General features: G+C 40.0%; 1 protein-coding gene across 3 annotated transcripts in view; it reads left to right on the forward strand.

Moving 5' to 3' along the window:
* Positions 1-27640, forward strand: part of LOC131222430 (beta-glucosidase 12-like) — a 148494-nt gene that overhangs the window by 72854 nt on the left and 48000 nt on the right. Inside the window, exons 9-13 of one of the 3 annotated variants that reach the window (XM_058217494.1) lie at positions 5206-5423; positions 5540-5571; positions 6273-6375; positions 6537-6645; positions 6791-7228. The exons of the other annotated variants lie outside the window; for them this stretch is intronic. Coding sequence (XP_058073477.1) covers positions 5206-5423; positions 5540-5571; positions 6273-6375; positions 6537-6645; positions 6791-6992 — 664 coding nt within the window. The 3' untranslated portion in view covers positions 6993-7228. Of the gene's footprint in view, positions 1-5205; positions 5424-5539; positions 5572-6272; positions 6376-6536; positions 6646-6790; positions 7229-27640 lie in introns of those variants that run through there. 3 annotated transcript variants of the gene reach the window in all.

The raw sequence follows: 27640 nt of genomic DNA on the forward strand, positions 1-27640 counted from the left end.
ATTTAAGATGAGTGTTGATATTCCTAGCTTCAATGGCCAACTACACATTGAGGATTTCCTCGATTGGCTTTCTGAAGTTGAGCGATTTTTCGACTATATGGATATCCCTGAAGCAAAGAAGGTCAAGCTTGTGGCCTACAAGTTGAAAGGAGGAGCTTCAGCTTGGTGGGAACAATTGCAACTCGCGCGAACCAGGCAGACGAAAGCACCAATCCGCACCTGGCAGCGGATGAAGCAGCTACTACGTGCTCGATTCCTCCCTAGCGATTATGATCAGGTATTATTCCAACAATACCAAAATTATCGACAGGGTAGTCGATCAGTGAGAGAATACGCAGAAGAATTTTACCGCCTGGCGGCGCGTAACGATTTGGTCGAGACTGAATCGCAGCAAGTCGCCCGATTTAACGGTGGATTGCGTATGGCTATCCAGGATCGGGTCCAGATGCAGTCTGTTTGGACGATGAATGATGCAATCAAGTTGGCTACTCGGGCAGAAGCGCAACTTGAACGTCCTAACACACGGACCTATCCTACTGCAAGGATCCCTGTGGCAGGTCTGCCCCAGGGAACTGTACAGCCTAAGGGGAAGGAGCCTGTAGGAGCACGCACTCAACCTCCTACGTTTGAGAACCGAGATCAGGGAAGCGGGCAAGCTAGACCCCAAAGGGGCGTATCGACTACTGCTGGTCCAAGTAGAATTCCGAATCCCTATGCTCGGCCAAGGCCCGATAACTGTTATCGTTGTGGCCAACCGGGCCACCTATCAAATACTTGTCCCCAGCAAAAAGTGGCAAACCTCGCCATCAATGATGGTAGTGCTGATAACGCTTATGAAGATCCAGATATTGAAGAACAGAAGCATACTACCGAGGACGAGGCAGATGATTCAGGTTAGGTTCAGCAAGATCACGGCGAGTCACTTGTCGTGAGGCGACTATTATATGCGCCAAGAAAAGAAGTGCATCCACAGCGACATAACATCTTCCGCACTAAGTGTACGGTGAATCGAAAGGTTTGTGACGTGATCATTGATAGTGGGAGCAGCGAGAACATCGTCTCCAAGGTCATGGTGGAAAAATTGTAATTGAAAACGGAGCGTCATCCCTCTCCATATACAATCGGTTGGATCAAGAAGGTCAGCGAAACAAAGGTAACTGAACGGTGCACCATATCCTTTTCAATTGGCAAACATTATAAAGATGAAGTAGTATGCGATGTGGTCGACATGGAAGCATGTCACATACTACTCGGTCGGCCCTGGCAATCTGACCGTGATGCCACTCATAAAGGGCGAGATAATATATATATCTTCGTCAAGGACGGCCGGAAGACTATATTGGCCCCTATGGATCCAGAGGGACCACCTGAAACTTCTAAAGTGGAGGGTCGTTTTCTCTTAACCATACGGGACTTCGTGAAAGAATCAAAGGAAATAGGACAGACTTATGCATTAATTGTAAAAGGGGAAGAACTCGAGCCTACCAACATCCCTGAACGACTAAGGCCCCTGCTACATAAATTCAAAGAAATCTGGCCCGATGACCTTCCCGATGGGTTACCCCTCATGCGGGATATCCAACACCATATCGACTTTGTCCCTGGGTCCAGTTTACCGAATCGTCTCCATTATCGAATGAGTCCGAATGAGTGCGAGATTCTGCAGGGACAAGTAGAGGAGTTGATCCGTAAGGGTCTTATTCGAGAGAGCATGAGTCCGTGTGCTGTACCAGCTCTATTAACTCCAAATAAAGATGGGAGTTGGCGCATGTGTGTCGACAGCCGAGCCATCAATAAAATCACCATAAAATACAGGTTTCCTATACCACGGTTGGACGATATACTGGACATGCTAGAAGGTACAAAAATATTCTCTAAATTGGACCTAAGGAGCGGCTACCATCAGATTCGAATACGGTCGGGTGATGAGTGAAAAACAGCCTTTAAGACCAAGGAAGGATTATATGAATGGATGGTCATGCCCTTCGGGCTTTCGAATGCGCCTAGCACATTTATGAGATTGATGAACCAAGTTTTGAAACCTTTCATTGGGCGGTTCGTTGTGGTTTACTTCGATGATATTTTGATATACAGTCAAGACGAAACCACCCATATGAAACACCTCAAGAAGGTCCTTCAAGTGCTCGCTAAAAATAAACTGTACCTCAATTTAAAAAAGTGCAGCTTCATGACTGATAGCCTATTGTTTCTGGGTTTTGTCGTCACATCCACGGGCATTCGGGTGGATGAGGAAAAGGTGAAGGCAATCAGAGAATGGCTGGTTCCTACAAATATTCACGAAGTGCGAAGTTTCATGAAATGGCGACATTCTATCGTCGGTTCGTGAAAAATTTCAATATTACCATTGTGTCACCAATCACAGTTTGCATGAAGAAAGGGCATTTTAGTGGACTGACGAAGCCGACAGAGCTTTGCCGAAATCAAGTGCAGGACTATCCACGACCCCGGTTCTTGTACTTCCCAACTTCGACAAACCGTTTGAAGTCGAATGTGATGCCTCATATGTCGAATTGAGGGAGTTTTGTCTCAAGAAGGTAGGCCGGTAGCCTTCTACAGCGAGAAACTTAGCGATGCACGTAAGAAGTGGTCTACATATGAGATCGAGTTATACGCGGTGGTCCAGGCACTGCGGCACTGGCGACATTATTTGATTCAAAGGGAATTCATATTTTACACGGACCATCAAGCTCTCAAATTCATTAATAGCCAAGCTAACATTAACCGTGTGCATGCTAGATGGATCTCGTTTTTGCAGGAATTCACATTCGTACTAAAGCATAAGTCAGGGCAACAGAACAAGGTAGCTGATACACTGAGTCGCCGTGCAACTTTGTTAGTCACTATGAGCAATGAGGTTGTCGGGTTCGAGCGCCTCAAAGACATATATGCCGATGACGATGACTTCAAGGACGCATGGGTTAGATGCCAAGAAGGTCACCCCGGCAACTTACATATGCAAGACGGGTTCCTTTTCAAGGGAAATCGACTGTGCATCCCAAACAGTTCGCTAAGGGAACAGATAATCCAAGAGCTACATGGAGGTGGCCTCAGTGGACACCTTGGGCGAGACAAGACGCGAGCTCTTGTGGAAGAACGGTTTTACTGGCCGCAATTGGTACATGATGTGGGAAATGCAGTCCAACGTTGTTATATTTGTCAGACCTCTAAGGGGCAATCTCATAATACAGGCCTTTACACTCCGTTACCCGTGCCTGACGGCCCTTGGGAGGATTTATCTATGGACTTCGTGCTTGGTCTCCCACGAACACAACGCGGCATGGATTCGGTGTTCGTGGTAGTAGATCGTTTCTCCAAGATGACACACTTTATTCCATGCAAGAAGACTCTCGATGCAACACACGTGGCGAATCTATTCTTCAGAGAAATTGTGCAGCTACATGGGGTTCCTAAGACTATTACTTCTGACCGTGACACGAAGTTTATAAGCCACTTTTGGCGGACTTTGTGGACTCAATTCGATACATGACTTCAGTTCAGCAGCGCCTACCACCCACAGACTGACGGTCAAACTGAGGTTGTGAATCGCACGTTGGGAAACCTTCTTCGATGTATTTCAGGAGAAAAATCGAAGCAGTGAGATTTAGCCTTGTTTCAAGCGGAGTTTGCATTCAACAACATGGTGAACCGCTCGACAGGAAAATCCCCGTTCCAGGTTATTTATGGATGAGTACCTCGCTACACACTAGACTTGGTCCCTCTGCCCAAGTTTCCAGGCATGAGCATTACAGCGGAACATATGGCTGACAAGATCATTGGCATTCATGCTGAAGTACAAACCAAGCTACATGCCTCGAACGAAAAATACAAGGAGCAAGCCGACAAGCATCGGCGACAAAAAGTGTTCGAGGTGGGTGACCAAGTAATGGTCCATCTGCGCAAAGAACGATTTCCGACCGGAACGTACAACAAGTTGAAGAATAAAAAGATTGGACCGGTACCAATCATCCGAAAGATCAATTACAACGCTTATGTTGTTGACCTTCCAGATGACATGACAATCTCACGGACTTTCAACGTCGCGGACCTGACCGAGTATCATGAACCAGCGCAAGATGAGAACTCGAGGACGAGTTCTTTTGAAGTGGAGGGGACTGATGTAGAGCGGGTCGCGGAGATTTTCATGGCCAAGATGGATCAGAAAAGGCCAGGTCGACGACAGAAGTGATCCGGACCATCAGACCTTAGATCGGGCATATCTCGCAATCCGGAATGAGTTATCTGACGTAAAATATATGATTTTGGGGTAGAACGAGCTACTTTAGCCAACCAACCCCGCTATGCCAGGTTGCGCAGCCCGGAATTGCGAAAAACCCCTTGATTGACGGTCGTTTCCCTGTTTTAATTTCGTTTTAACTATAAATAGTAAGTTTTAGTTTGATTATAACTCTTCATCCGTTGGGCTTTAGGAGTTGCGCCCAACGTGAAAAGAGCTTAGCATAATTAGGGGAACGGTTTGGTGAAGCCAAATAGGACACTTACTATTTTTGGCCGAAAACCTTGCGCACTAGTAGACATCACGACCGTCTATAAATAGTAAGTTTACTATTTATAGCAAGTCGCGGATTTTAGGAGTTTGAGTTGTAGTTTGATTATGATTTCTTTCCCATTGCTTGATACCCTTATTTAAAGGGTTGTAAACTCGTTTTTAATCATTGATCAATCAATTTCGAATTTACCAGAATTTATTTCTATTTTCTGCTTTCTTTCCTCGTGGATTCGAGAAGTCTCTGTGAGGAGTCCAGAGAAGTTCCGTGGATTCGGAATAGTTATCCTCTTGAGGAAGACGGTACTCGACCTCACGTCCTCCCTTGCGTCAGGTTTTAATTGTGGTTGAAGCTGTTTGAATAGACAGTCCATATATATTTTAATAGCACTGGTTTTGACAGTAAATTCATGCGTGCCATCATAAAAATACACTGCGTGGAGCTCTATGGCATGTCACATGGTCCTTTTGAGCATGCCATAGGGCATCATCATACCCCACAAAAATGGTGTGCCCCACCGCAAGCAATGGCTTGAGAAACATTTGTGCAGCACCATGCAAGGTGTGCATATATCATGAGTATCAACAAAATCTATCTAGCATTTCATGATATGATTACTTTTAAGTGCAACCTCACCTTGTTATAATTACAAATTGCTACTTAATCTTGGTTTATTCAGGTTCATGGATCCTTTAACTGATGGTGAATATCCGCCTAGCATGAGGTCCCACGCAGAAAACCGGCTACCAAAATTCACAAAAGAACAATCTGATATGTTGAGAGGATCCTTTGATTTCATAGGCCTAAATTACTACACTTCCAAGTACGCGGCTCATGCTACTCCTTCCGATACCACCCGAGTAAGCTACACAACCGATTCACATGTTAACATCACGGGTAAATATGATTAAAACCTAATGGAATTCTGCTTCTCTACACTTTAAATTTTAATTTATTTTTATGAGTGTGTATTTATTATTATTATTATTATTTTTTATTATCTTTTGTAACAGTGGAGCGAAATGGGATCCCCATCGGACCTCAGGTAATATATTTGCACGACCAGACATGGTTCTATGTATATATGAGGCGGCTTATGGCTTAGACAGGAAGTACTCATTTATTTGTTTTACTGCCAATGCAACCCATGATCACTGGATTGAAGGATCATATACCTCCCCAGGAAGTGACCTGCCCCACTTATCACTTGCACCTGATCACATTCACTATACATGCATAAATAGATACACAAGAACATACATTGGTGTTCATTTACACCTGCAACATTTGTGTATTGAATGTATAGCTACACCCATACAACTCTTGCATTGGGCATGTATTGAATGTCCATCGACATTTAATTATGTCCACAGTACATGACACGATTAGCAAGGGGCAAAGTTGTGCGAAATTAGTCCTTAAAAACAACTAAAATTGAGAATTATTAAAGAACAAAAAAAGTATTAAAAACAAGGGAAAAAAAAAAGCCTCAGAGCGAATTTGGTAAAGCGGGATTCCCCCCCATTGTTCCCTGTGACGCACGCTACCTGAGTTACAAGTCAAGTTGGGTTTTGCATTGACATGTCATCATCTAGCGGCTCGAGCTTATAGAGAAAGTGATTGTTTAACATGGTATCAAAGTCGGATGATTAAGTATTCAAATTTTAAGAGTAGCAAATTATATTAAGGACGCAACCATTTATGGGTGTGATTTTGCATGTGCACTGATTAGAACCTGTATTGCAGGCTGCTTCAACATGGCTGTATGTGTACCCACAAGGAATCCGAGATGTATTGGTCTACCTCAAGGAAAGATACAACAACCCCATTATTTACATTACTGAGAATGGTAAGATGGTAGACTAGTACCTAGAATGCTTTGTCACTTTCTTATTTTGTAACAGATCCAAACTGAATATCAAGTAGGCCACTATCTCATTGTTGACACTGTACAGATAATCATAGATTGCTTACACAGAGAAGTATTTGTGTCCGTTTATATCACTGTAGGAGTTGATGAGTTCAACAACGGTTCCTTGTCATTGGAGGAAGCGCTGCAAGACGACATGAGGATCGACTACTATCATGCCCATCTTTTATTTGCTCAAACTGCCATTAGGTGTGGTTGCATTTAATTTCTCCCGTCTCATATTTTGATGTTTTACATTTGTGGTCCACATGTAAAGATAGTCAGATAATCAAAATCGTTAGGGTGGTCTATTCTAAAATTACAGAGTGACTGTTGAGATTTGAATTGTTGGCAGGGATGGTGTGGATGTGAGGGGCTACTTTGCTTGGTCATTGTTGGACAACTTTGAATGGGCAGATGGTTTCACCGTTAGATTTGGCCTTAATTACGTGGATTATAAAGATGGTCTGAAGAGATACCCAAAGCAATCCGCCCTTTGGTTTCAGCAGTTTCTTAGAAGGTGTGAAGGTAGAGAGAATTCCATCTCCTCCGCATGATAAGTGAGACATGGACCACAATATCAGTACAAAAACGTCACATGTATGATTTAACTTTATGGATCTATTCTCAAAATCATCCTTTCAAGGTGAATATTGCATTGTGTACTTATTATTGTTTAGGTGTGTATATATTTATTCATTTTATTATATTAAGGTTTTTCAATGTTTGAATTTATACTAATGAATGTAATTATTTCATAACAAAATATCTTCATAGATATTGAGATTGGTTAGATGATCAGATGCGGTTGATATTCATAGCCTATCAAATCATATAAATTTATATATTGGTTTATTAGATGAATCCCATATCATGATAGTGTATAGATGAATGCTCGATCATTCAGGATGTGTGATTTGAGTCGTGTACTGAAAGACCAATCACTTATGAGCAATGTATTGATTCCAATCTAGTAGCTATGCGAGCATGCTAATCATGTGTCTCTTGTGTTGTTATTGCTTTACACTACGTGACAATGTTGCAATAAGGTCACAGTACTTTGGTGTGCATTGGCCATACACACAAATTGATCAATTAGGTTTTAAGCACGCTATCAAAGCAGCAAAAAAAGTTAGGTAAGAGCACACTAACAAATTAGCAACCAAACTAAGATAGAGCCATGAAGATATGTGAGAGGAAGATTATAAATGATTACACGGTAGTGATGAAGCATAAGAGACTTATCTACAACATTGGATTAAAAGGATGGTTGAATTTTATTTCAAACTATTTATTAGAAAAAATAGTTATAAATTATTATATTAATATTTTCAATAAATTTTAATCGGTCAAATTTGCAAAGATAAAATCCATCCAATCTCAAAAAATAGATAAGTGCATCACGATCAAAGCATTGGCATTTGTAATATACATAGATAGAATCAAAAGTACTTAATTAAGTATGATCAAATTAAATCAATTATTTAGGATAAGCGGTTGAAAATTGGAATGAATTATTTCTGATTCACTTGTGAACTTAGTACAATGCCATCCCTCAAGGAAGATTAGTCTAGGAAGTCTCACATGAATTCAATTTTTTGCAAGCAACTTTTTTATATTTATAACAAATCCACTATAAAAATGATTTTCAAGAGATTGATTAACTTATATATGCGACACCCCTCATTCTCTCTTGCAAACTATAGAATCGATTTAGCCTCAGCCCTCATTATTCTACTCTAATCCCACAAGTATACTCATATATATAGTGTCACAACCTATTGTATTTATTTATATTTTTTTTACACCACCTGGCCCACCTAATCTTTGGACCTGTCTCAACTATTGTTAGATGTCGTAATTGGGTATGTAGAAAAGTATGAACGGGATGGATTTCCCTGACTGTCTTTGTGGGGCCCAGTTTCTAGTATGTATGTACATAGGTGTGTATGCAAGTGAAGTACACCGGATTCAACACCCAGTCAAAGGGGATGTTAACCCGTGTTTTTACAAAAAGGAGAGAATTTCTCTCACTTTCATTCTCCCACTCAAACGAAAATTCAAATGGACGGATGTCCGCTGAATGATGATGGCCCACCCATCATTATGATGTTGGTAGATCTGAACCGTTGATCTTGTTTAGATGGCGCCTTCGACCAAATCCTGACCACTTTCGCACGTTAGAACACGTGTGTGAGTGCACGATCAATGGCGTTAGAAAGACGTATGTGCTAAAATTCTAAGAATGGAATCAAATTCTGTTTTGCCACATTGGCAATCCGTTTGTGAGGTGAATATTTATTCGTAACCGTCCATTCCTAGTTCATCTAAACCGTAAGAAAATCCTTGCAGTTAAGGAATCGTAACAAACAAAAGGTGGAAAGACTGTCATCCGAGCAATCTCAAGCGCGCATTTCAAATTTATAACGAGTCAAGAAACTTCGCTTTGAAGGGATTAGGGTTTTTCCGTTGAGTTTCATTAGCCGCTTTAAGAAAGAAACTCAAAACCATCAACTTGTTGAGGGTTTCCATCCAAAATGTGGGTCCCACGTGCATCCCAGCGTCCATCTAAGCCGTCCAATCGAGTCAGATCATGTGATGATCCGTCAACCACAAGTTTGCCGTTAACGTCAGAGTCATCTTCTCCGTCGGGTTGAAAAACTCACCATCCGTATGTGGGGTCCATTTGTCGATCAGGTGCGTCTATTTGAAGGGTCTTGCCATTTGATAAACACCCCTAAACTCTAATTATGGTTCTACAACATGTCTGACCATGCTAATGGGTTATTTGTTAACCGAGTCTAGGTGAGTTTTAGTTTAAAACTCAACTAATTATAGGATTAGTTACAGAACCATCTAGAGTTAGACTGACGGTTATAAATACCCCATTCCTCGTCTTCTTTAGTCCTTTTCAATTCAAAGAAAAATCAGAAAGAGAGGGAGTGGGAGTGGGGCGAGTTAGTGCGTCTGAGTCGATCTATACCGAGTCGACTCAGCCTGGGCGACTCTCATTATCAATTTGAGTTTATTCATGGACAAGATGTTGTCTGAGGAAAGGGGAGCAAAGGAAGGGGAATGAGAGCTGAAAGTTCTTGTGGAGGCGAGTGGTGTTGATGAGTCACACTGACTCGTTGGTATTGCACTCAATCTGGAGTGTTGGTGTGTCGCACGAATCGCTCAAGTCTCATTAGTGCAGCTGATCGTGGAAAGCAAGTCAATCTGTGAGATTCTCCATTTGAGGTAGGTACATCTTAATATTCTTTCTAAAACTCGAAAATCGACCGAGTTAGGTTGTTCCAATGGGGTTATTGCTGAGTATTCAACCCGTGCTAGTCCATTGTTTGCTTTGATAATTTGTGCTAACTCAGTCATAAACTGGGTTCAACTCATGTGAAATAAGGGCTGAATCAGCGGTTCAACTCAATTTATCTTGAACTGAGTTACACTCAGTTGATGACTGAGTTATCATGTTTAGATCTGCTGAATTGCAGTTGTAGTTAGCTTGGTTTAGGAATCATAGTTCAACTCACTAATTCATTTTTAATATGTGAGCTAACTCAGTTAAGATCTGAGTTACCTAGTGATGTTCCACGCACTCCACTGAGTCACTGACTCGGTGATGCAGTGATTTGTATTATAGTAGTGTTGAAACTAATTAATGCATGTCTTCCTAAAACCAAATCTTAGGAAAACTTCACCTGGTGAACTAAGTTCTTGATCTTGCTATGGTGATGACACCGAGTTGGATCAAGCCTCGACTAGATCTTGACACTTTGTAGGTCTTGAGTTGATTTTGATCCAAATCAACTCGGATTTGGGGTAAGCTATTATTATCCCTTAGATTCTAGCTAGGATGTTGATTTTTACTTAATAATTTGTTGATTAGTATGTCTACTTGGTTGTAGGAGTTTGGATCCTTACCAATTTTTTTTTCCTTTCTTACCTTTTAGTAAGAGAGATCCAAGCTTAAGGTGAGATCTACCCTTCAAGCTTCTTTCACAATAGTAGCTTAGGCTTATTTCAATTATGATTATCTTATTAGAATATTCATTTTAGTAATTTCATTACATAATCTCTTATCTAGTGTTTGAACATGATAATATAAACTGTTTGTGTAGAACACACATGTACTCTTATCCTTGTATGATGAACTCTCTTGTCTAATTCTTATGGTGTAGAAAGATTTCCTACAACTAATGTATTCATGCTTATAGGTAGTTTTTGTTACAATTATAATGTGGGGGATTTTTGGAATGAAAATCAATGTGTAAAACATAGAGATTAGATTTGTAATTGGAGATAATTTAGTATCATGTGGCATTTGCTTAGTTCATTGTATAGGTTGTAAATAGAAAAGAGTTTGCCAATGTGTGGCATAGCATGCATATATTATGGCATGATTATATTGGAATTGTATTGGAATCATAAAATTTCATGTATGAAGAAATGCTCCTTAAATTGGTGGCCTCATTATGAATCAATTAGAATTATTACATTTACCATCTTGGGAATATTTGAATTAGATTTGAAGATGGTGTCTAAGAGTGGACTTAGTGTCCTTAAGGGAATATGGATTAATGTTAGCAGTTAATGGAAATGATTTGAATATATTGATCACTTGAGAATTATAGTATTAATGTGGCCACTAGTTGTATGGATGTACAATAATGGTTGATTGTGAACCGGATTAATAAAGGACAGGTAATCATGCATACATTGCATATGGGCGTTATCGGGTGCCTGGTCAACTGTTTGGAAAGACCAGTGTACTGTTCGAATGACCTAATATCATTCGAATGGGTCGACTGTTTGAAAGACCCATTCTTTGCATAGATGAGCCAACTGTTTGAAAGGCCCATCCGATGGCCAGCTGGATGTGCATCCCCAGGCTGAGGTGCATTTCATGCATCCATTCATTTTAAAAGATCATCTTATAAAATGTTGCTTTGCTTGATTGTTTGATTTGAAATATCCTAATTACTATATTCAATTGAAATCTTGGGGGGTGTTTCTCATTGAGATGGCCACTCATGTATACTATTGTGCAATTGCACCAACCGTAGGTGTCGTAGATGAAGAAGCGGTACCCATGAATGAGGAACTGACAACTGATGTTAGAGAGAAATGGCCATATTGGTCCCAAGAGGAGTTTGACGAATCACAAGCCAAGATCAGGCGCGATGATCTTGTACTTGGGTGGAGACTCCTGAACATAACTGATATAATTTCCCTATTAGTTTTTCATTTGCGTTGTATAAGCCCTATGGGCCTTTACTTGATTGTGTTTGGATGTGGACTCCATATTTTCCATATGCATGGTTTTCATCTTTTTTTTGGATGTGATGCCACTCTTAAATGTTTTCCCATTCGCTTGGATGAAATTCCTTCTTCATAGTTAACATCCCGATTTTTGTACATGAGTGTCAAACTCATGCTATGAAATCCGGGGTGTTACATATAGTGTACTATAACCGGAATAGAAAACTAATTACGCAATTATGCAAAATTGCACGTACCTTCAATCTATGCATCAATTGATTGACACCAATCAAGCAAACATCAATCAATTGAGCACCCATATTCGATCAATCGACTCAACCATCCGATTGATCAAACTTGTTCGAAATTGTCCAAAGACCAATCTATTTACTCTGGGGGGTTCACTCGATTGATCGATTAGACAATTCAATCAATCAAGATCCCCTATATATGACAGATTGAAGACATCTAAACAAAAATTATGGGACAACAATTATTATGTCTGAGATTTTTTGGTCCATGTACCATCAACTTCCAAGCTAATAAAATGAATCATTGGGGTCCCGAACCATGGGTCCTACTTTCACAAACAAAAAGCCTAAAAGATGATGTACAAGGTTTCTACCCAGCATTACATTATGCCTCCTTATTAAACACAAAAATGATCTATTGTAAAGGAGATGTGATAAATCTTATTCCACGAGCATGATCCACACCATTCATTAGGTGGGTGTACCGTTTGTGTGATAATGCCAAAAAAGCAGGCCTATTTGGCATCCGGTGAGCCACACGCCAAAACATAGAGTTTTAGAGGAACTAGATCACTGCGTTGCATTAAATGAACTCGTGTGCCACGTTATTACCAGACAAGCCATAAGTTTTGACACATTGCCACCTTACAACACCATCATATGTAGCTTAGGAGATGATTATGTGCAACCCGGGCCTCACCCAAGACGATGCAGGCCTTATCGTTAGGCCCACCTTGAATTATGTATTTTATATCCACGCCATCCATCTCTTCTACCAAATAATTTTAGTGTATGAGCCCAAAAATGAAGAAGATCCAAAAACTTAGATGGACCATATTATAAAAAATAGTGGTAATTGAACCCCTTACCATTGAAAATTACTTAGGGTGCACCGTAATGTTTCTGTTGTACCCTAGTTTTGGTCATTCTGGAAAAAGTCAATACGAGGGCAATATGTGGTATTATATGAGAAATAAGAGGTAGATGAAAAGATTTTCAAGATACTTTGAGCATTTTTTGCGGAATTACGACTGATGTAAATCCAATTTTACACATCAGTGGATGGTCGACAAAGTGATATCGATGTGGTTGAGTTACTCTAGAGTCTAACGAGTGATGAAAGAAATACGATTGAGCAGTTCGAGATGCAAAGGGTGACCGATAGGAACAAAGTTTAGGTGATAGAAGAAGAATAGTCGTAGAAGAGAAACGTAACAAGAGAATGATTTAGAAAAAAAATCTTTTCAACTATGTAACCATTACAATAATGGAAGAAGGATACGAAAGAATAAGTTGCAACATAATTCTATAAATAACAAATGAATCCAATAGATCAAGATATCACCAGTTAATCTGCAAATCAAACCAAACAAATTTATCAATTTATCTTTTCATAAGAATAGCAATAATCCAATAATAATAATTCTTAAATATAAGTTTTAGTTGTAATCCAAATCTATGCTCATGCGCTAGATTTGTTCTCTATCCAATATCATACAGTTCTTTCAAAAGATGCATTCTTGCAATTGCTCCTAGTGATCGATTATGAGTTTTTTCTTTTATTTGATTGCATTCGTATTTTAAAAGTCATTTCTTGTGTAAGTCATAAAGCAACCTTATCTTAGGAGGAAGAACACTACCTTCGGATTATCACCTGATCATTATAAAATTCTCCAAATAATTGAATAAGTAACCGATTTTCTTAGAATCTGGTCATATACATTCATATTAGACATATCTGCTTATTTTGATAATTGGGGTCAAAGTTGATCAATTTGGATTGAGTCACTTTATCGATTCTTACACGCCGCTCACATATTACATGTGATAGAAAACAAACTGAAGTGTCGACAATTTTTATAATGTTTATTTGATAATTAACATAAACCTAAACGAAGGGAAAATCCAAATATAAGATTGATCTAAAACTTTCATGGCCCATTAGTGGTCAATCACTAATGTATCTTATGGTATGGTCCACCTGAGAATTGGATCTACTTCGTTTTTGGGCTCACTCAATAAAATATCCGAAAAAATGGATACAAGGCGTGAATACATACATCAAGGTGGCCACACCGTAAGGGCCGCACCGTGTTAGGTGAGGTGACGGGCCGCACCTAAGAGTAGCCATTATTTTCTAAGAGGAGTAATTTGATACACGACTGCGTGTTTCACACGGTACTCACGCACTATAAATGATACTCGCGTGTGGCATATGTTGACTCAATCAAACCGTTTAAATTCTGGAACCCATTGTCCGTTACAATCCAAAGTTTAAATTGTTTAAATGGTCCTGACCCCTCATTCATTGATATTTTCATTTTAACCGTCCTAAAAACGTTCACCTATCATATATTTGGATAATCAAAATAGCATAATATTTTGTTAATCATACATCTAATTAACTGGCGCCCATAATTGGATCACTTAATTTGAATAACTTATATTACATGCATGCAATTTCTAAGTAATTTAATGACCCTGTGTATCATCCATGGCACTCGGCGAGCTTATCAAAGTTTTTCTTATTTCCAAAATGGGCAGTACACGATCCCGCGAGTCTTTTTATATAAAAATAATTTCTTTTTCTTTTTCTTTTTCTTTTTCTAAGAAAAGTGTCCCACCTCTCAAATCTGTTGGGATGGAAAGTTGCAATTATAAAACGATACTCCAATTAGGTAATGACACCGCCAGTACCTACCTCGGCGCTGATTGGTGCTGAAAAAAACCTATAGCCACTTTTACCGGCCGTCCATCCACTCTGCGACATCATGGTAGGATATAAAACTGAGGTAAATCCAAATCACAGGTGAACCCCACAAAAGGAGAGTGGTGATTAAAGGCCTATCATTAAAAATTCCTTGAGAACCACAAAAGTCCTGGATTAAGCTGATATTTCTGGTATCTCTTGACTGTATCCTGATTGGCTTAATCAACAGAATGGATGGCAAGTAAACATCACAGTAGACCCTAGAAAGTTTTTAAATGTGGGAGTTCACATCAGATTTGGATCCGTCTCATTTGAGCTCGTGTCCTTATATGAGCTCATCAAATGGATCGAAGGAGTGGATAAAACACATGCATTATAGTGGGCCTACAGAGCTTTTCCAGTACTGACCAGTGGCAAGGTGGGTACTGGCACAGTCGGTGCTGAATCCGAGTGCTGTTAAAATGGGAAGCCGATTGCCTTGTGACAAGAGTGGATTTGGTGAGACCCCGGCCTCACCCAAGACAGTGCGGTATTTACGGTGGGGCTCACTTTGATGTACTTATTATGTATCAATGCCGTCTATATGTACTTATTTAGGTAATTATTTTAAAAATGAAGCAGATCCAATTATCAGGTGGATCATACCATAAAAAAAAAATGTTGGTTGACCACCCTATCATTAAAAGCTTCTTAGGGCATACCTTAATGTTTTCATAATGTTTGTTTACAATCCAATCTCTTGATAAGGTCACATGAGCCTGGATAGAGAGGAAAAACAAATATCAGCTTGATCCAAAACTTTTGTTGCCCATTAACAGTCAACCAACACTGTTTTCTAATAGAAATAAATTCTAATAAATTTGAAATTGATTAATTGATGACTAAAAATGAGTTCACGACCCTTTAAATAGGGGTACCAAGCAATGGAAAGAAATCAGAATCAAACTACAACTAAAACTCCTAGAATCCGCGACTTACTATAAATAGTAAACTTACTATTTATAGACGGTCGTGATGTCTACTAGTGCACAAGGTTTTCGGTCGAAATAGTAAGTTTTATTGGCTCACAAATGTTCCAAGTGATCTAACTCTTGTTCACTTGCAAACTCTAAAGCCCCGTAATTATAATCAAACTAAAACTTACTATTTATAGTAAAAACGAAATTAAAACGGGGAAACGACTGTCGATCAAGGGCTTTTTCATAATTTTGGGCTGCGCAACCTGGCATAGCCGGGTTGGTTGGCTAAAGTAGCTCGTTCTACCCCAACTAAAACTTACTATTTATAGTAAAAACGAAATTAAAACGGGGAAACGACCGTCGATCAAGGGCTTTTTCACAATTTTGGGCTGCGCAACCTGGCATAGCCGGGTTGGTTGGCTAAAGTAGATTGTTCTACCCAAAATCATATATTTTACGTCAGGTAACTCGTTCCGGATTGCGAGATACGCCCGATCTAAGGTCCGACGGTCCGAATCACTTTTGTCGTCGACGGGGCCTTTTCTGATCCATCTTGGCCATGAAACTGTCCGCGACCCGCTCTACATCAGTTAGCCTCACCGTGGCTTTTATTTAAAATTCAGATATCCCACAAAGTGCATCACCTCATGTAACGTCAAGGTCCTAAAATCACCCCTACCAGTGATTCAAGTAGTCCACATTATCATCCTCCAAACTTTTTCTTTAATATATCCACATGGATCATGAATGAGTCTGATTTTTAGGCCCTGACACAAATTTTGTTGTGGTTTTAATGGTTGGAATCTATTTCATATCATTCTTTATGGTGGATATATCCTTCAAAAATTAAGGGTGGACAACTCTTTCCCAACTGTTTTCTTTGGTGAAGCCCACCTGAATGACAAATATGCCTTTTTGTTTTTGCTCAGGGCATGAATCATAAATTGGGACTACACATCAAATGGTTTTAGTGGATTTCGCATGCATATTATAGTGGGCCTGCAAAAAATGTAAAGTATGGTTGCCCCTCTCTACTTATACCCAAATGATTGAGAAAAAAAAGAATTATATGAGATACGGCTTTTGATTTTGATGGGACACATGGTGATGTTTATATAAGATCTACTCTTACCATTAGATATTTAGTGTCATATTAGATTCAAAGATTTATTTTTTTTTAAAAAAAAAAATAAGGCTAGCATGTGATTATGGTGGACCATATCCAAGTAAACAATTTGGGAGAGACGGTCACTCTTGATTTTGACTGGGCACACCATGATAATTATATGAAATATATTCCAACCATTATATTCTACACAAAAATTTTCTTCTATGGCCCAAAAATCATACATCTCTGTTGTTATCGCTCAAATCTGATTAAACCTGTGGCTCCCCCTGTAGATAGTTGAAGACCTGCACTAATAGAAAAACAATGGACAGTAGAAGCGCCGGTTGTTGCCAGGGATCCTTCGATGCCTAAGGTAGATGAAGTTAGAGTAGATGCGGTTGAGATTGGAATTCTTTTGTGTACCTTTCCCCTAAGGTGGGGTGGGGGGTGTGTGTGTGTGTGTATATATATAAAAGTATATCCGTTAGATATACTGGAGGAGTTGTATTGGAGTTGGAATCTAGTTTCAAGAACATTTTCGATTTTACCTCGATTAACATAATTTTTGGTGAAATTCGATGATGCTCTTATACGATGCGAGATTCTCTTTAACATTTCTGCTCTAAAGTCGATGTTGATTACATACCTTAGTCGAGATGATCAAGTCGGTTGATTAACATTATTACCGAGTTGAGAAATTGACTAATTCAGCTCAACAAACGGATCCTTTATCGGAGCTTAGCTCAGCTTCTTTGGTGGTAGTCACATCGATGGCTCAGGGAGTTAGCTCCACTAGTTCTTTGCCATGTTATCATATAGTTGGTCAGTTCGATTTTCCTCATAACATATGTGATTCACCACACTAATGAAAATACTTTGGACAATTTGCATCGTCATTTATACTGTTCCAATCATGTGATCCACCCGAATGAAAGATAGAGCTGAATTTTACAAGCTTAGCCTAACGTGTGACACACTTGGCAGTCGGGTGGAAATTACATAAACATTATAGTGGAGCCTACCCGAGCTACTGACCCATTTACTTCATAGAAGACGGTAGAATAGCGATTATCTATTAATAAGATAGCTTTTTGAAAAGTTTTTGACAAAAGGTGTCCGAATGCAAGTTGTATATTAATTAGATTTTTTAAACTTCCCTTTAAAAATTAAAAATGGCATCCAAACCCTCCATCCAGTGATCCTTCCACGTCCAAGGGCTGAAAATTGTTCAGAGTGTACTTCCCCAGCCATATGAGCGTGATCTATAAAATGTACATCAAAAATGGAAATGGTTAGCAGTCAGGATTAAACAGAAAAAATGAATGGATAGGATGATCCGTTCAGTGCAATTTTCAACCCAGGGCGGCACACACATGCACATGGGATCCACTAGATGGTCGGCACATATACACCCCCTGCCATGTGTCAGATAAAGTGGGGTCTCATTTCGTATTAGCCATTTCCATAGTGGGCCATTGACAAAAGATGCTGGTGCCTTGTGAGAGCAGACAAAATAAAGGACCAGAGCAATGGAGACATAGCTGTGGATTTTTATCATCCCTACAAGGTCAGCTGTTACTTTCATTTTATTATTGTTACAGGATGAGAAACATACGTGTATGCTAACACCATACCTTCTTGCTAAGCTTTTAAATGGCCAATGATCAGGTAACCAACCTATCATGGGTTTGAGCCATGTGATCATTCATCCATAAAATCAAGAGCAACCCATGATGTAAAACTCAAGCCAATTTAATGATCCTTAGCGTCTAATCAATATCATGGAATACAAACAACTAAGATTGAATAAAGAAACAAAATAGCTCCAACTAATCATCATCTTAAAACATCGAGCGAATAGATCCCACTTTATATTTCTTATGATTCCAAAGTAACACTGTGGTTGTGGTTTGATGATTCTAACCATATGATCTATCACTCACACACTGACACAGGGATGAACGTGATGAGGATAACTACTCCGAATCCACGGAGCTTCTTTGGACTCCTCACAGAGACTTCTCGAACCCACAAGGAAAGAAAGTAGAAAATAGAAATAAATTCTAATAAATTTGAAATTAATTGATTGATGAATAAAAATGAATTCACAACCCTTTAAATAGGGGTACCAAGTAATGGGAAAGAAATCAGAATCAAACTACAACTCAAACTCTTAGAATCCGCGACTTACTATAAATAGTAAACTTACTATTTATAGACGGTCGTGATGTCTACTAGTGCGCAAGGTTTTCGGCCAAAAATAGTAAGTGTCCTATTTGGCTTCACCAAACTGTTCTCCTAATTATTCTGAGCTCTTTTCACGTTGGGCGCAACTCCTAAAGCCCGACGGATGAAGAGTTATAATCAAACTAAAACTAACTATTTATAGTAAAAACGAAATTAAAACAGGGAAACGACTGTCGATCCAGGGGTTTTTCACAATTCTGGGCTGTGCAACCCGGCGTAGTGGGGTTGGTTGGCTTCAGTAGCTCATTCTACCCCAAAATCATATATTTTACATCAGATAACTCATTCCAAATTGCAAGATACGCCCGATTTAAGGTTCGATGGTCTGGATCACTTTTGTCGTCAACCGGGCCTTTTCTGATCCATCTTGGCCATGTAACTGTCCGCGACCCGCTCTACATTAGTCTCCCCCACTTCAAAAGAACTCGTCCTCGAGTTCTTGTCATGCTTTGGTTTATGATACTCGGTCAGGTCCGCGACATTGAAAGTCTGTGAGTTGCCATGTCATCTAGAAGATCAACAATATAAGCGTTGTCATTGATCTTTCGGATGATTGGGATAGGTCTAATCTTCTTATTTTTCAACTTGTTGTACGTTCCAGTTGAAAATCTCTCTTTGCGCAGATGGACCATAACGCGGTCACCCACCTCGAACACTTTTTGTCGCCGATCCTTATCTGTTTGTTCCTTATACTTCTCGTTTGAGGCATGTAGCTTGGTCTGCACTTCTGCATGGATGCCCATGATCTTGTCTGCCATATGTTCTACTGCAATGCTTTTGCCTGGGTGCTTGGGTAGAGGGATCAAGTCAAGTGTGTGGCGAGGCACTCGTTCGTAGATAATCTAGAACGGTGATCTCCCTGTCGAGCTGTTCACCATATTGTTGAACGCAAACTCTGCTTGGGACAAAGACCGATCCCACTGCTTCAGTTTTTCTCCTGAAATACACCGAAGGAGGTTTCCCAATGTGTGATTCACAACTTCGTTCTGCCCATCAGTTTGTGGGTGGTAAGCATTGCTGAATTGAAGTCGTGTATCGAATCGATTCCATAAAGTCCGCTAAAAGTGGCTAATGAACTTCGTGTCACGATCGGAAATAATGGTCTTGAGGACCCCGTGTAGCTGAATAACCTCCCTAAAAAATAAATTCACCACGTGTGTTGCATCGAGGGTCTTCTTACATGGGATAAAGTGCGCCATCTTTGAGAAACAATATACCACCACGAACACCGAATCCATGCCGCGTTGTGTTCGTGGGAGACTAAGCACGAAGTCCATTGATAAATCCTCCCAAGGACCGTCAGGCACAGGTAGCGGGCTGTAGAGACCCGTATTCTAAGATTGCCCCTTAGAGGTCTGACAAACATGACAACATTGTACGGCTTTTCCTACACTACGTACTAACTGCGGCCAGTAATACCGCTCTTCCACAAGAGCTCGCGTCTTATCTCGCCCCAGGTGTCCACCAAGGCCACCTCCATGTAGCTCCTGAATAATCTGCTCCCTTAGAGAACTTTGTGGGATGCACAATCGATTCCCTTTGAAGAGGAAATCATTATGTATATGAAGGTCACTGGGATGACCTTCTTGACACTTCATCCAAGAATATGTGAAGTCCTCATCCTCGGCATACAGCTCCTTGAGACAGTCGAAGCCAACTACCTCGTTGCTCATTGTAACTAATAGTGATGCACGACGGCTAAGTGCATCAGCCACCTTGTTCTGCTGCCCTGCTTGTGCTTCAGAACATGAATTCCTATAAAAACGCAATTCCTCTAGCATGCACATGATTCACGTTAGTCTAACTATTAATAAACTTTAATGCTTGATGGTCAGTATACAAAACAAACTCTCTTTGAATCAGATAATGCCGCCAATGTCGTAGCGCCTGAACAACTGCGTATAACTCAAGCTTATAAGTCAACCACTTCTTTCGGGCTTCGCTGAGCTTCTCACTGTAGAAGGCTACTGACCTGCCTTCCTGTGATAATACTCCTCCAATTCCGACGTATGAAGCGTCACACTCAACCTCAAACAATTTGTCGAAATTAGGAAACACCAAGACCGGTGTTGTAGACAAACAATGATTGATCTCATGAAAGCTCTTATCAGCTTTATCAGTCCACTGGAACAGTCCTTTTTTCATGCAATCTGTTATAGGCGCGACTATGGTGCTAAAATCTCGCACAAATCGACGATAGAAAGTCGTTAACCCATTAAAACTCCTCACCTCATGAATGTTTGTCGGGATCGGTCATTCCCTAATAGCTCGTACATTTTCATTGTCCACATGAATGCCTATGGACATTACAACAAATCCTAGAAACAACAGGCTGTCAGTTAAAAAACTACACTTCTTCAAGTTGAGGTACAACTTGTTAATTTGTAGGACCTGTAGCACCTGCCTGAGATGTTTCCTGTGCTCCGCCTCATCCTGGCTATATATCAATAAGTCATCAAAATATACTACTACAAATCGGCCAATGAACGGTTTTAGAACTTGATTCATCAAACGCATAAAAGTACTTGGTACATTCAATAGGCCAAAGGGCATGACCAGCCACTCATACAACCCTTCCTTGGTCTTGAATGCCTTTTTCACTCATCACCGAGTCGAATACAAATCTGATGGTACCCGCTCCTTAGATCTAATTTAGAGAACACCTTGGCCCCTTCTAACATATCGAGCATGTCGTCCAACCGTGGTATTGGGAACCGATATTTGATGGTAATTTTGTTGATTGCTCGACTGTCGAGACACATGTGCCAGCTTCCATATTTTTTTATCGTTAATAATGTTGGTATGGCACATGGGCTCATGCTCTCTCTCGAGAGACCCTTACGGATCAATTCCTTCACTTGCTCCTGAAGTATCTTACACTCCTTCGGACTCATCTGATAATGAGGGCGATTGGACAGGCTAGCCCTAGGGACGAGGTCTATATGGTGTTGGATGTCCCTCATAGGGGGTAATCCATCAGGTAAATCCTCAGGCTAGACTTCTTTGAATTCGTTTAGCAACAGTCTTAAACTTGGAGAGATGTTTGAGGGTTCCTCTTCCTACGGCGTATACCTCGCCAGTTTCCTTAAATTCCTTTATGAAATCCCGAATGGTCAAGAGGGAACTTCCTTCCACTTTAGAGGCTTCAGGGTGGTTCTTTGGTGCCATAAGGGCAAGGATTATTTTTCGACTATCCTTGACGAATACGTAAACATTATATCGTCCCCGATGGGTCGCATCACGGTTCGACTGCCAGGGTCGACCGAGTAATATATGACAAGCTTCCATATCAACCACGTCACAAAGTATTTGATCCTTATAATTTTTGCCAATTGAAAACGAGATAGTGCATTGTTCAGTTACCTTGGTCTCATTCACCTTTTTTATCCAGCCAATTGAATATGGGGAAGGATGTTTCATCGTTGGTAGCTGCAACTTGTCCACCATTACTCTTGAGATGATGTTTTCGCTACTACCATTGTCTATGATCACATCACAGACCTTTCCGTTGACGGTACACCGAGTACGAAATATATTGTGTCGCTGTTGATGTAATTCCTTTTGTGGGGCATACAGTAATCGCCTCACAACTAGAAATTCGCCACGATCCTCACCTGTCACTTCATCGCTACCTATTATTTCTTCAGTGGTTTGTTCATGTTCATCAAAGCGATGGTCTTCTTCTGCGGCTTCATCTTCAGTGCCCTCTTCGTTTATAGTCAAGTGCGCTGCGGGACGTTGAGGATAAGTGTTTGATAAGTGGCCTGGTTGGCCACAGCGGTAACAATTATTCGACCTTGGCCAAGTATAAGGATTTGAAATCCTACTCGGACCTACTGTTATGGGTGCTGCACGTTGAAGTCTGGATGAGCCGCTCCCCATATCACGGTTTGTGGTTGTAGGAAGCTGAGGTACTGGATCTTTTCCTCGTGGTAGCACTGGATCCTGCGTGGGACCCGTCATGGGGGGTCGATTTGAAGAATATGGACGAGTAGGAGCTCTTGCCTGCCCTACTCGCCAATTGAACTGCTTCATCCACGGTCCCGACTGGATACATTTGAACTCGGTCCTGAATTATTGGTCGCAACCCACCTATAAATTGTGCCACCTTCTGTGACTCGGATTCTGACAGATCGTTTCGTGTAGCCAACCGTTGAAATTCTTCAGTGTAATCTGTGACAGTTCGATTTCCTTATCTGCAATTTTGATATTGTTCGAATAATATCTACTCATAATCACTGGGAAAAAATCGTAATCGAAGAAGACATCTCATCCGTGGCCATGATGAGATGGGCGCCTTATTCTGGCGAGCTTGTGAGAGTTGTAATTGTTTCCACCATGCAGAAGCACTAGATTTTAATTTAAATGCTACCAATTTTACCCTTTTATGATCTGGCACGTCCATGTAATCAAAATATCTCTCTACTTCGGCTATCCAATCGAGAAAATTTTCTATACGTAATAAACCGTTAAAACTAGGAAGTTCAGCCTTACATCGATAGTTTCATTCAGCACGATCTAGATGATCACCTCCATGGATTGGTCGTCGAGCAAAACCCTCATTAAGGTCCTCGTCGCTAAAACTTGAATCATATGGTGTAGCCCTACGGTTTGCCACTGGTACTGCTCTACGAAAATCGGGGTTGTGTCGTACAGCAACCATGGGTGGTGGAGCACCGCCTAGGGCTCGGGACAGAAGTAGCGCATCCACAAGACGGTCGAGAGTTGCCTGCAGTCCTTGCATGGTCAACTGACTCTCCCGGTGGAAAGCTTCCATTCTTTCTGAAAGATAACGAATCCCTGGATCACCGTCCATAGGATTTTGATTCATGCCTTCGTTGTTTGCCATCGGTCCGAGGAGAATCCTCGCTTTGATACCAATTGACGCAGGGATGAACATGATGAGGATAACTACTCCGAATCCACGGAGCTTCTCTGGACTCCTCACAGAGACTTCTCGAACTCACAAGGAAAGAAAGTAGAAAATAGAAATAAATTCTAATAAATTTGAAATTGATTGATTGATGAATAAAAATGAGTTCACAACCCTTTAAATAGGGGTACCAAGTAATGGGAAAGAAATTAGAATCAAACTACAACTCAAACTCTTAGAATCCACGACTTACTATAAATAGTAAACTTACTATTTATAGATGGTCGTGATGTCTACTAGTGCACAAGGTTTTCGGCCAAAAATAGTAAGTATCCTATTTGGCTTCACCAAACCGTTCTCCTAATTATTCTAAGCTCTTTTCACGTTGGGCGCAACTCCTAAAGCCCGACGGATGAAGAGTTATAATCAAACTAAAACTTACTATTTATAGTAAAAACGAAATTAAAACAGAGAAACGACTGTCGATCCTGGAGTTTTTCATAATTTCGGGCTACGTAACCCGGTGTAGCGGGGTTGGTTGGCTTCAGTAGCTCGTTCTACCCCAAAATTATATATTTTACATCAGATAACTCATTCCGGATTGCAAGATACAGCCGATTTAAGGTTCGATGGTCTGGATCACTTTTGTCGTCGACCGGGCCTTTTCTGATCCATCTTGGCCATGTAACTGTCCACGACCCGCTCTACATCACACACAACTTATGATTATAACAACTTGGTCCCATTCAAAGGATTGGGATCATATTACCAACATAATTTTTACACACGCGTGGTGAGTTCTGCTAAAATCCCGATGTTTATCCACAATCACCACTTTCTCCATAACTTTTAAATGAAACAACAGTTGACCCATCACTGATTTGAACCATTCATTGATTAGTACAACTAGGAGCAAGCCACTGTGCAAGAGTCACGTCAATCAAATGATCCCGACTCTTTTGAATGGCCAATTCATTACAACCGTTTGTTGTTACAAAGTGTTACTTCACGCATATGCACTTTTCATTCCCACAAGAAAAATTATATTGTAAATAGCCACATCTTTGAACATTATACAAGAGTTTTAGGATTTTTGGGACGTCCAAAAGATAAGAAGGAAATCAGTTTTCATAGATAAAGCAATTAAATAGATTTTTCCCAAAAGTTGTAGACATTCATTTCTCCTAAAAAAGATATTAAGTCAATTTCCAAAGTTTAGAAGACACACCAGGTGATCATCCAACTTGAACATGTATGAGACCATTGAATTCCATGGGTTTCCATTTCATTTGGATTCCATGTTAATTTTCCATAAACATGTCCTCATTTTCCGTGTGTTACTTGTCATATGATAAGCGCGCGCCCCGGTTTCAAGTATTAGGGCGTGCATGAAAAGATGCAGTCTTTCATATCAATAATATTATAAGTTGTATGCTCCCACATTTTGCCCAAAAAAAAGTCCTCATCATTTTACTCCACCCAACATTAGTAGGTGTGATGTCTCAATCTCAGTAGGTGGGATGTTTCAATCTCATATAACTGTTCTGGGGACATTGCTGCATGCAAGTACACAGGAAAATATGGCACACGTGAGAGGGCAACATGCTCCCTTTCCTTTGCACATTTCCCACTGCTTTGATTCCTCTCAAGTGTGCCATGTTGCCATGTGTGACAGATGAGTGCCATAAAAGTGCATTATATGTAGTTGAATCAATTCCTCTTTTTTCTTTTTATATGCTCTGCTGACCGTTAAAGGCTACAGGAAGACGTGAAGATCATGAAGGAAATGGGGTTGGACTAATTCAGATTTTCCATATCTTGGACCCGAATATTGCCTTGTAAGAGAACACTAGTTTTAAATTCAAAATACATGAATTAGCGTTCACTCTGCCCATAGTTCAATCAATCAGAGCCGTTCAATACCCACAGCTTGAAAGTCATCCATCTGCATATGTGATAGATAAGTGCCCATACGTACCAATTTGGCACACAAGTCGAAATCGAGGCTGCTCATTTGGAGGGCTTCAGGGGAAATTTGGCCTCGCCCAATATCAGTCCCAAATTCCCAATCCACTCTTCAGGTGTGATCCATAGGATATTGAACAAGAACGTGATTAAAAAAGAATAACTGACTATGGATATTCTACTCTTGCTTATATATATATATATATATATATATATGATGAGTTCATTTCTTGATTTTCATGCTCGGGTACATTTCACATGAGTTTTTGACACATGGATGAACGTGATGAGGTCAATCATGGTCTTCCTCGAGGATAAGTACTTCGAATCCACAAATCTTCTTTAGATTCTTCCAAGAGCATCTCAAATTCACAACAAAAAAGAAAAAAAAAATAATAATATTCTAGAAAATTCATAAATTTATTGATGAATGAAATAAATGAGTTCACAACCATTTAAATAGGGGTATTAAACCATGAGAGAAGTTTCGGAATCAAAATAGAACTAAAACTCCTAGAAACCGTGACTTAAATAGTATATTTACTATTTATAGATAGCCTTGATGTCTACAAGTGCACATGGTTTTCAGCTAAAAATAATAACTGTCCTATTTGGTTGAACCATGGTGTTCTCCTAATTATTCTAAGCACTTTTCATGTTTGATGCAACTCCTAAAACTCAACGAATGAAGAGTCATATGCAAACTAAAACTTAATATAAACAGTATAAATGAAAATAAAATGAGATTTTGACCGTCGATCTATTGGTATTTCACAAATTCGGCGTGGACAACACGGGGTTGGGTGGCTAAAGTAATTCGTCTTACTCCAAAATCATATATGGTATGTTTGATAGCTTGTTCCAGTTTGCGAGATATGTCTGTTTTAAGCTCTGATGGTCTGGATCACTTCCGCTTCCGACCGGGCTTTTTCTGTTCCATCTTAGCCATGAAACTGTCCATGACCCACTCTATGTCAGTTTTGCATAATAAACGGCACAGATCTAACGTATCATTTAAAGTTAGCATGGTTTGTACTGCTTGGATTGCCCAAAAGTAACCCACCGACTGAGTATGGACTCTCTAATAAATTGAAATGATCACAGACAAACGTTTTCTTCTCATCAACCAGGGTTGTCTATGGGCCGGGTTAGGGCCGAGCTATAGGCCTAGCCGTGCCATACCCGTAAATGGATTCTGCACTTATATTGATAGTCATGTTAGGCCTTAAATGGCTCCCATACCTGTGCCCTCTAAAGTGCCGGGGTACCCATATTTTATTTGTGATTTTTTTTAAAAAATAAATAATAATAATAATAATACAAAAACTAAAAAGAATTAGAAAAAAAAAAAAGATAACAGTTTTTTAAATGACATAAAATACAGCATGATAGTTGTTATTCAGAATTAGAAAACTAAAAACGTCACAACAAAATTGCATACTTGATGAGCAAGTCATTAAAATATAAACTGTTCAAATTATAGGCCTCAGGTTATATCTACAATGTACCAAAATTTAAGCTTGTTTAATTATCTGGTTTTTAGACTGCTGAACATTTGTTGGACAATTATCCAATACTCCCATTTCAACAAACAAGTATCTTGAAACCATAGGGTAGGATCGCTCAGCCAATATGATTTTGGAAACGCTACTTAGTAACAGTTGTTTCACAATTTACTCAGTTCAATTTGAGATAGTATGTGCCACATGTACAATTTCTGATTACCGGCATAACAGTTGTCATACATAGCTTGAATATTAAATAACTCCTTATTTTATTATGACTCTTAATTTTATATTTAAATTCTACAACGAGGCCTTTGATTTGGTGGAG

This window comes from Magnolia sinica, chromosome 13 (genome assembly GCF_029962835.1).
Source record: "Magnolia sinica isolate HGM2019 chromosome 13, MsV1, whole genome shotgun sequence".
Taxonomy (NCBI): Eukaryota; Viridiplantae; Streptophyta; class Magnoliopsida; order Magnoliales; family Magnoliaceae; genus Magnolia; species Magnolia sinica.